The sequence below is a fragment of the Octodon degus genome, unplaced genomic scaffold (assembly GCF_000260255.1).
Source record: "Octodon degus isolate 3935 unplaced genomic scaffold, OctDeg1.0 scaffold00085, whole genome shotgun sequence".
Lineage (NCBI taxonomy): Eukaryota > Metazoa > Chordata > Mammalia > Rodentia > Octodontidae > Octodon > Octodon degus.
In genome coordinates this window covers 2,556,486-2,566,876 of record NW_004524661.1, presented here as the reverse complement: position 1 = coordinate 2,566,876, position 10,391 = coordinate 2,556,486, and the positions used below count along the sequence as shown (strand labels likewise).

At 43.6% G+C, this 10,391-nt stretch overlaps 1 protein-coding gene across 2 annotated transcripts in view; it reads left to right on the top strand.

Annotated features, from left to right (window-relative positions):
- The first annotated feature begins 5,796 nt into the window (after window positions 1-5,796).
- Rbl2 (RB transcriptional corepressor like 2) overlaps window positions 5,797-10,391 on the top strand; it is a 52,175-nt gene continuing 47,580 nt past the window's right edge. For both annotated transcript variants that reach the window (XM_023721757.1, XM_004637022.3), the window contains exon 1: window positions 5,797-6,158. In XM_023721757.1, the coding sequence (XP_023577525.1) occupies window positions 5,919-6,158 (240 nt within the window). In that variant the 5' untranslated portion in view covers window positions 5,797-5,918. The remainder of the gene's footprint in view (window positions 6,159-10,391) is intronic.

Sequence of the window (10,391 nt, the reverse complement as noted above, 5' to 3'; positions counted from 1 at the left end):
TGGAAGGGTTTAGCTTTCTTTTCATTGGTAAAAGGGTTTAGCTTTCTTTTCATTGGTATTGGGCTCATAAGTGTGCCTTAAATCTTGGAGGAGACTTTGGGCTTGGACTTTTCAACAAAGCCAAAACTATTAGGACTTTGCCAACTTTTAGAGATGGACCAAATGCCTTTTGCATAAAGGAATGTAAATGGGTCTTTTGTGGGCCAGTGGTACAATGTTATGGCTTGTATTCAGATGTCTTCCCCCCAAAGCTTCATGCACTCAGGGCTTTTTGGAGCTGGCTGGATCTAGGCCATATATACATGGGATTAAGGCTGTAGGGTACTAAACTAGTTCACTGATTGGGGCTAGCATAGTTTTAGGTGGCACCATTCAAAGGCTGGTAGCCTGGGTGGGATAAAAGGGAAAAGCAGGATGGCTGCCTTGCCACTTGCCTCTTTGCTGCCTTCTGCCTGCCACAAACTGTTGCTCCTCTGCCACCTTGCCTTGGAGCCAGTTGGCTACGGCATGAAACCTCTACGATCTGTGAGCTGAAATAAATTTCTCCTCCTTTACCTCTATGTGTTCATTACCTTATCCTAGCAATGAGAAAAGCAACTAAGACACCACCTCCTGATGAAGTCACCCCTCAGGGAGAAGCAGTTACCCCCATGGTGGGAGCTGAAGCTGCCCTCTCCCAAGCAAAAACAGTCATTTCATGGAAACCAAATTGTACCTCAAGCCATAAAGATTCAACCAGAGCTACACAATCAGGACTGAGAGAATGATCAACCAGATTTCTACCTGAGACAGAACCTCATGGAGCTAGTTCTTTCACTAATGGACTTGTCTGATCCTCTCTGTCAGAACCATCAGAACCGTGCCCCATTCAGTTCCTCAGGCTGAGGTCCCTTTGTTTTCTCTTATTTTCCTTTCTTAAGGAACCAGCTTGACCTTTGTGCCCTTTCAGATTTCAGTACCTCAAGCTAAAGTCCCCTCTCATTTTTTGCTTACCTCCCAATTAAAGTTTTCACCTGTAAATTTACAGATTGCCCCAGTTTTAATTTACATTACCAATGAAATGAGGACCCACACTAGCCAGTGACACTATCACAGAACTATACTTCCAGTCTCTGGTCAAACATATTTTTAAAGGTATGAAGTGAAGGAAAATTTTTCCTTTAGATCATAACCATTTATGTCTGTGAAGTTCTGTTGGGCTATAAGATTGCTTTATGGGGCTGGTGAGATGGCTCAGTGGTCTAAAGCATCTACTTGGAACAAGCTTAGCAAAGCATAGGGACCACGGTTCAATCCCCCAGTACCACATGCCAGCCAGCCCCACCCCCTGGTGGGCTGAGTTGGCCACACACACACACACACACACACACAAATAAATAAATAAAAATTAAAAAAAAGATTGCTTTATGAATACAGATTCTATACCTACAAATCTGAGGTTCCAATAGAACAAGTTATTTCTCAGGTATCATAATCAGCCATTCAACAAACCTTATCGGAACCCACCTGGATGCCCATCATTAGATTAGCCACAGAGGTCATAGCACAGACCGAAACAGGCATAGCGACTTCCCCCATAGCACTTTCAGCATAGAGAAGACACATGAATCAGGAGGTCAAACACACAAATGACTCATTATGGCTTTAATTAATGTCATGAGTGTACTCAGTAGTGATTTTTGAATGACAGCTAGGGTGTTATCCAACTGATAGAAAGCAAAGGAACAATCGCTTCTCGGCCTTTTGGCTAAGATCAAGTGTAGAAAGCAAAGGAACAACTGCCCCTACCCAGGAGGGCAGGGCTGGGGGTGTAGCTCACTCAGGGGTACAGCAGTAGGCCTAGTATGATCTGGGCCCTGGGTCAATCCTCTGTGTTGCACAATAAAGAAGATGAAAGAGGAGAAGGAGAAGGGGAAAGGGGAGGGGGAGGGGGAGGGAACGAGGCGATGAGTAATGTGTGGCAAAGTGGTTGGGCCATGGGGTATGACTTCTTAATCACGAAGATCCAAGCCAGGTGCAGCATCCCCACACCTGACACCAATCAAAAATGCTGTCTTTGATTTTTCTGGCACAAATCAAGTGGGTTTTTGATAAGGGTGGCCTAGATCTGATAGGGGAATGGGGGTACAAATGGTAGTGGCCACTGGTCTCTTGGCCACTGCCTTCTTTCCTTTTCACCAGCCTGCTCTGTGTGCAGAGCATATTTTCTTTCCCCACACCATGCTCAGAGCTTCTTCTCTTTAGTGTGCTTCTTTTCCTTCTTACCTTCTGCACTCTTTGTTCACTTTTAATATTTTCCACCACATTCACTCTGCCAAGCACCCCTCAGTAGCAGACTGTCTTCTCAGCACACTTATTTCCCCGTCTTTTCTTACCTTTACTACCTTTAATAAATGTAAAGCCTCTATATTTTCCATTTGTCTCGGTTTTTCAACAGGACAACAAGAGCTTGGAAAGGCCCTGGAAAGATCCCACAGCACCCCAGCACCCCACTGACAAAAGATAAGAAGGAGAACAAGAAGAAGGGAAAGTATGGAGGAGAAATTTTACTGAGGCTGAAGGGGCAGGAGCGAACTCACAGGCTGAAGAAAGTTTAGATTTTGTGCTCAGAGCAATGGGAAACCATTTAAGCAAGAAAATACTAGGTCAGATTTGTGGGTCTTGTTTTGTTGTTTTTGAGACAGGGTCTTGTTACATAGTCCAGGCTCCTTTTTTGCTTACTACGTATCCCAAGGTGGCCACAAATTCTCAGTCTTTCTGGCTCAGCCTTCAGAGTGCAGCAACTTCATGGGTGTGCCACCACACCTGGCTCACATTTGAGTTTTAAGGTGACTATTTGTTTGTGAGAGAAGAAAGTTAAGGTAAGGAAAATAGATATTAAGCATTGTGTAGAAATCTAATTTCAACTCTTGCTCAAAAACTATGACCATGTCAATGGCCCTCCATCATCATCATCAAGAGTGGCTATGATTTAAACCCCCTTTGAGGAATGTTAATGTCAAGTATTATTTAACCTTTTAAGGTTAAAAACAAGAGTTCTGTGTTAGAGTCTTGGTACCCAATACAATATTTAGGTGCAGGTCTTTGGGAGGTTGTGAATCATGAGGGGTCTGACCTCATGAATGAATGAATCCATTTTATGGATTCATAGTGCAAAAGGATATGGGGAAGGGCCTTTATAAAAGGGAGTTCCTTCTCTCTGTCTCTGTGTCCTGGTCACCACAAGGTAAACAGCCTCCTGCACTGTGTACACTCTCTCTTGATGTTTTGCCTCACCACAAACTCGAAGGGAGTGAGCCTGCTAGCCATGAATTTTTAATAATACGTTTGCATACATATACTTACAATTCTCCTGTGGGTTTGGAACATGTACATAACACATATTATTTCTCTTTTTCATTATCTTTCCCTCCCTCCATGTCTGGATCCCCTTCTCACTTGAGCAAGTTCTAGCTCCCCACTTCCTATTATCTGTATTTTATTGTGCTTTTTATTTATAATTTGGGTTTCTCATATAAGAGAAAGTGTGTTTCCAATTTATTTTGCTTAAAATTATGGTCTCAAGGTGCATTCATTTTTCTACAAATGACTTAAGTTTATCTTTATGACAGAGTAGTACTGCATTGTGTATAAATACCAGTCCTACTATCTATTTACTGACGGGCATATAGGCTGCTTCCCAGATTTAGCTGTTATAAATTGCGCTGCAGTACATATCTGTATGGTGTCTCTCTGATATGATACTGTATCTTTAATCTTTGGGGAGGGTACCTAGATGGGTAGGAGCTAGGTCAAGTGGAATTTGTAGTTTTAGTGTTGGAGGCATCTCTATGCATATTTCCATAAAGTTGTGCCTGTCTACATTCCCACCGAATGTAGACAGAAGGGTTCCTTTTCCCTCACAGCCTCAGGATTGAAATCTCTGAAAACGTGAGTGAAATCAAATCCTTCCTCCTTAAAATAAATTTTGTCACGGCAACAGAAAGCTAACACTGAGCAACACATATGTATTTTCCACTTAAGTATGCTTACTATTTTTTGCATTAAGTTGGTGACTTAAGTACAATCACTTTGTTTTCCTCTACACATTTCAATTGTCTGCTATTTGGGCAGAACTCAGTGGGAAGATTCAGTTCCACTGCATACAGCATCAGTGGGACAGACTGACAGGAGATAGGATCTGTTTGGACCCATTCATCATAGCTGGGACTTGGGTCCCAGCTGCATGGTGAGAACTGCAGAGCTCTTCCAGGTGTCTGCACTAAGAGACCACTCAATTCTGGTGTGGCTTCTAGCTGCTTCGGATTGAACCTCTAGAATGATCCCAGGTCCCAACACCCATAATTTTCCCAAGAGAACACCAGACTACCACGACAATTTCCTGTCTGTACATTCAGTACAAATCACTTATAATTCCGAATTTTTCCTCTGTCCCCTTGACATATCTATGGACCTCTTACAATGCAAGAGAGTCTCTCTTAAGGATCTGGAAGCCTTTGCCTTCAAAGGTGTCATTAGGAAAGGCGGGCCTCAGACTTTCTGGTTTTCCACAGGATGCAATACTGGAATTCATATTTGCCAGCCAGCAGAAGACCCAACTGGCTGAATGATAGCGACACAGACCAGCCTTTTGTATTTTTTACTGGAACTCTGCTCCCTTCCCAACTCTCCCTTAATTCTCCTTTTGAAATACCCAGTCATCTCTGCACAAATAGGAATGGAACTTGCTCTTTCCCTTACTTTCAGTGGTTTTATGCTTTAATATTCACTTTTGTTCATCTTAGACAATATGCTTCTTCATGTGACCCAGGCCTATTGTCATATGGTTGCTGGATTCAAAGGGTTAATGGGGGTGGTATTGCAGAACTGTGCACCACCAGGTGAGAGACTGGATGCATTTTATGCCTGTGCAAATCTAACCCCAGAGGCATTGCTACTTTCTATGAGTTGTACTGAAGATTTGTCTCAAAGTTGTACCTGAAATAACATGTTGCTGGTCTGCACCTCCTCTACTTGCCCTCTGTCCTCTCTTCTGTTACAGCTTTCATTAAATGTCATTCTGTCCCTGAACTCCTTCCCCTCAGTTCACATACTCCACTGAGCCCTGCAGTCCCCCCAGCAAGAGAACGTTTTATACTACAGTTATCCATACATTAAAGAGGACTGGCTATTTAAAAGAAATCTTTTTAAGTGAAAAATAAACTGGAAATAAAATGATTCAAGTATACTAGAAATATGAAAAAAGATAAAGTCAAATAAAAATGTGAAAGGAATAAAGTTAAACTAATTAGATGGTTGAGAATAGTACATACATATGGCAGTAAAAGTAATTTAGTCTGGGGGTGGGAGGGGTTGAGGGAGAGAACTACTACTATATTTTATAAAATCCTGTAATTCCTCGGGCTCACATAACATTAAAACATTGTCATATTTTAATTTCTAAGTCCTAGATATTCAGAGCGGCGCCAAGATCTGAATTTAGGTAGATTCAGCCCCTGCTATTATCCTTTTCTGAATAAGGGCGCACACGAGACGGGACAGTAATAAGTCTGGGACCAGCCTGGCTACTAAATCCTCACAAGTCATCTTTCTGGGATCCTTCCTTCCAAAAGAGCCTTCGGAACCATCCCACGATGGGAAGATCTTAAAATGCGGGGCAACGTTCACCTTTCTTCAAGCCAGAAAAATCGAGCCGACCTTTCTTCCCCCTTCATGATTTTTGGGCCCCATGGGCTTCCGGCCTAGACTACATTTCCCGGCAGGTTGAGCTCAGAACTACGGATGCCGGCACGAGGTCAAGCGCCTGAGGCAGCGGCGCAGTCGCGGTGCCAGCGGCTGGCGGGCGGGCGCGTCTCTGTTTGAATGGCTGCGGGCCCGGTCCCTCAGCTCACTTGAGGACCAGCTGCCCAGGGAGTGCGATGCCGTCTGGAGGCGACCAGTCGCCGCCGCCCCCGCCTCCGCCCCCGGCGGCGGGAGCCTCTGATGAGGAGGAAGATGACGACGGCGAAGCCGAGGACGCAGCGCCGCCGGCCAGGTCGCCGAGCCCTCAGGTCCAGCAGCGGTTCGACGAGCTGTGCAGCCGCCTTAACATGGACGAGGCGGCGAGGGCCGAGGCCTGGGACAGCTACCGGAGCATGAGCGAGAGCTACACGCTGGAGGTGCGCCGGGGATGGAGACTGGGGGCTTCTGGGGCCTAGTCGGCGAGCCCCGCGGCGTCCCGGGTCGCTGCGCCGAGACGCGGGCTCCGGGCTCCAGCCTGAGAGGCGTGGGCTCCCTGCACCGCTGTCCTGGAAGCCCGGCTCTGACAGCGCGCAGCGCCGGGGCGGGCGGCCGCGGTCTCGCCGCTCTTCCCCTCGGGCTCGGGATGGGGGTACGCGCTTTGCCCTAGCGTAGCGCTGCGGGGCTGAGATCGTGGTGGAGTCAGGATTGCAAAAATGGGTCTGTGAGGCCCGCCGATCCCCGTCCCACCCTCCGATAGAAGGAACGGGTGCGGCTGTCTAGAGCACCCCTCGACTGGTCCGTCGCCGCGCCGCGATCGACCGGATTTGAGCGCTCTGGTCTCTGGCGGTCTCCTTCGGTTCTCAGCTTCGGTCCCTCCAGCCTGACTGTGCCAGGCATTGCATCTATTTGTGTAAACGCGTTCGTATTCGGTCTGTTTACACAGAAGTAAACAATGTAACGTTCCCCCGGCGGAAAGGACCTCTGCTTGCCCTCTTACAGACCCACGCCCCCGCTTGTTATTATGAATCAGCACTGCAACTGGGGGATCAGAGCTCAAACTACGTTTTTGGTGGCCACCCTGGAACAGGAGTGTTTCGTCCCCTTCTTCGAACGGGGCTTGCACAAGAGAAAAATAGCCTTTCAGCCAGTGACTGTCAACTGTGCAGGCCCCTCCCCTTCGCGGGCCAATGGGAAGTGACGCGGAAGTCCGGATTGTTTATTAGCTGTTGGACCGGCTGTGTGTGGCTTTTACACATTAGGTCCTTTGATTTTCTTTGTAGTTTTATACATAGCTTGTGAAAAGAGCAGGACAAATAGGCAAAGGATGGGAAGGCTTGACCAAGGTATTATTTAACTATAATATGCTGTCTTTGGTTGAAGAGACCACATCCTTTATCTGTGTTTTCCTATTGCCAGGTAAAGAGACTCTCTTTTGGTTGGCAGGGCGTCAGCGCCTTTAAAGTTCTTACTGGCTCTTATTTTACCTTCAGGAGATACATAAAAAATAGAGCAAGCATTGTCACCATATGGTTGAGGTATTTCTACTCCCAGAGGTTAAGGCACATGGAGTCTAGTGTTATATAAGCAAATGAAACATACTGGATGGTTAGTGAATTAGTTTTGAAGATACATTTGATTACTTGATTTTTTTATTAGTAAGATTTTAATCTCAGTTTCTTAGCCCAATTTACCCAATAAATGCATGAGTATTTGTTGGCTTAACTGTTGTTTATTTATTTTGCCATACTGGGAATTGAACCAGGGAATACTGAGCTACTTACCAATCTTATCTATCTGTCTATCCATCTGTCTGTCTATTGTTTGTTTGTTTGAGACAGGGTCTCACTAAATAGCCCAGGCTGGCCTGAATTTGCAAAACTCCTACCTCAGACTGTTACATAGCTGGAATTACAGGCCTGTGCCTACCTCATTTATCAAATTTTGGGGTTTTTTAGAAATACAGTCTTGCTAAGTTCAGGCTATCCTTTAAATCATGGCAGTCCTTTTCCCTTGGCCTTCTAAGCACTGGGATTACATGTGTGCTGTACCACACCCAGCTCAAATATCAAATATTTCTTGAGTACTTTTTTTTTTCTTTCTTTTTTCGGTACCAGGGATTGAACTCAGGATCCTGTGCTTGCCAGGCAAGTGCTTATTCTACTGAGCTATATCCCCGGTGAGTACTTTTTTTTTTTAAACATAGTATTTTTGGTGCTGGGAATAAAACAGTGAACAAAACCTAAAACTCTTATAGTTGGGTACCCCATAAAATAATGTTGAGGTGGCAGTCTTATGGAAGTGTACAATGGAAAACAAAGCTCATATCATATTTAATACAGAATACTGATTATATAATTTTATCTTTAATTTTTTTTATTGTTGAAGCTCATTTATTTTTCACTGCCCTCAGCTAAGAAAAAGGAGTTTCTGAGACTAGTTTGTCCACAGTGTTCTAGCTAACATGTGAGACAGTCAGAATTTGAAAACATATTTACTTGCCATGAGGATGACTAGTTTTAGTATTAAGAGTTTTTTGTTTTTTGTTTTTTTTTTAAATGTTATTTTATTTATTTTTTATTTTTTATTTTTTTAATATTTATTTTTATTTATTACATTTATTTATTGTGTGTGTGTGTGTGTGGCCAGCTCAGCCCACCAGGGGGCGGGTCTGGCTGGCATGTGGTGCTGGGGATTGAACTGCAGTCCCTATGCTTTGCCAAGCTTGTTTCAAGTAGGTGCTTTAGACCACTAAGCCATCTCACCAGCCCAGTATTAAGAGATTTTTGAACAAATATTTTTTGATATAGTGAGAAATTCAATAGTTATAAAGGAAAATTTGCATTGAGATCTTGTGAATCAAGAATATTATGAAACTCTGGGGGTAATACTGTATAGAGCACTTGCCTAGCATATGAGAGGCCTTGGGGTCAATCCCCAGCACCACACATACGTCATTTTCCAGGCATGTGTTTAATATATACCTCCATTATTGTATTTTTTTAGTACTTGGAATAGAACTCAGGACCTTATGCTTGCCAGGCAGGTGCTGTGCCACTGAGCTATATCCCCAGCCCTCTATTTTTTTTTTTTTAAATAAAAAAGTCTGTGCTAAACTGGGTGGTGCATGCCTGTTAATTCCAGCTACTCTGGAGGCTGGCTGAGGGAGGAGGATCACAAATTCAAGGCCAGTGTGGGCAATTTAGCAAGATCTTGTCTCAAAATAAAATTAATTTTAAAAATTTACAAAAGGATGGAATATCTATATCTATCTGTCTATCTATCTATCTATCTATCTATCTATCTATCTATCTCAGTGCCTCCCTAGGTTCAACCCCCACCCAGTTCTGGTTTTGGCAAGAGAAGAAGGAGAGAAAAAAAAAATCTATGCTATAAGTATAATTAGATTTTAAAGTAGTGTGTTTATGAAGATAAAAGTAGAGGTGTTTCAGTTTTAATTTTATTTACATTGCCACCGAATACAGTGAAACTAAAGGAGACCTTCCGATTCAGCCCTTATACAGAGAGAAAATTTGTCACTTGAAAAATATTATGCGAATGATGTTTTAGAAATAACATGTTAAAATTATTTCCTCTGAGGTGGGTGTGATGACACATGCCTATAAGTCCAACTCAGGAGGTGGAGGCAGGAAATTCAGAATTCAAGGCTAGCTGAGGTAATTCAAGGCTGACCTTGTCCCAAACAAACCAAACAAAATCCTTCACATGATATGATAGCTGATAATGGATCCACGATAGTTAAGATATGGCCAGGTTTTATGTGTTTACATATATGTTTTGCTTAGGTATAAGGTTAATGGGGCCGGGGAGATGACTCAGTGGAATAAGCGCTTCCCTGGCAAGCGCAAGGGTCTGGTCTGAGTTCAATCCCTGGTTCCGCAAAAAAAAAAAAAAAAAAGAAAGAAAGGCAGGTAAAGTTAGTGACTGCATATATACCCAAGCTTAATTTTGCATTTGTTTCTTTCAGTGTTCTCAGTTGAGATATAGATATTGATATTACTGTTTCAGTTAAAATCATTTCATAACAAATTATCCTAGGAGACGGTAGCATAAAGCAACTTACTTTTGCCTACAGGTTCTGTGAGTGGAGCATTGATGTTTCTTTTGCACTAGGAAGATTTGAGCAATAGGGACTGGCCTGGTTGGGCTTCTGTCTCTGTCTGTGTGACTCACATTTCCTGATGGTTTCTGTCCAGCTTGGCATCAGACTTACTACATGTGGGATAAGGGTTCCCAAGGTCTATGCTCTGAAAGACAACCATGTGGAATCTGTATTCTTTTATGATCTTTGAAGTCATTTTACACCATTTCCACCTGTTATTACTTGAGGCCATTAGTCAGTGTAAGAGGACATAGACCCCTCCCCAGGTTCAAGGTAAAGAAACATAGACTACCCACCCCTCATGGAAGAAGTTTTAGTCACTTTGTAAGAGAAACACATGAGCTGGGGATGGTGTCCCATGCCTGTAAGGCCAGCTCTCGAGAGGCAGAGGCAGAAGGGATTGCAAGTTTGAGGACAGCTGAAGCTGCATAGTGGGTTTAGAACAAACCTGGATTAAATAGTGAGACTCTGTCTTAGAAAAAACAAACAAACAAATAACTAGAAAAAGCATGTGAGATAGGACCATAGTTGGAAAATACAGTTTACCATA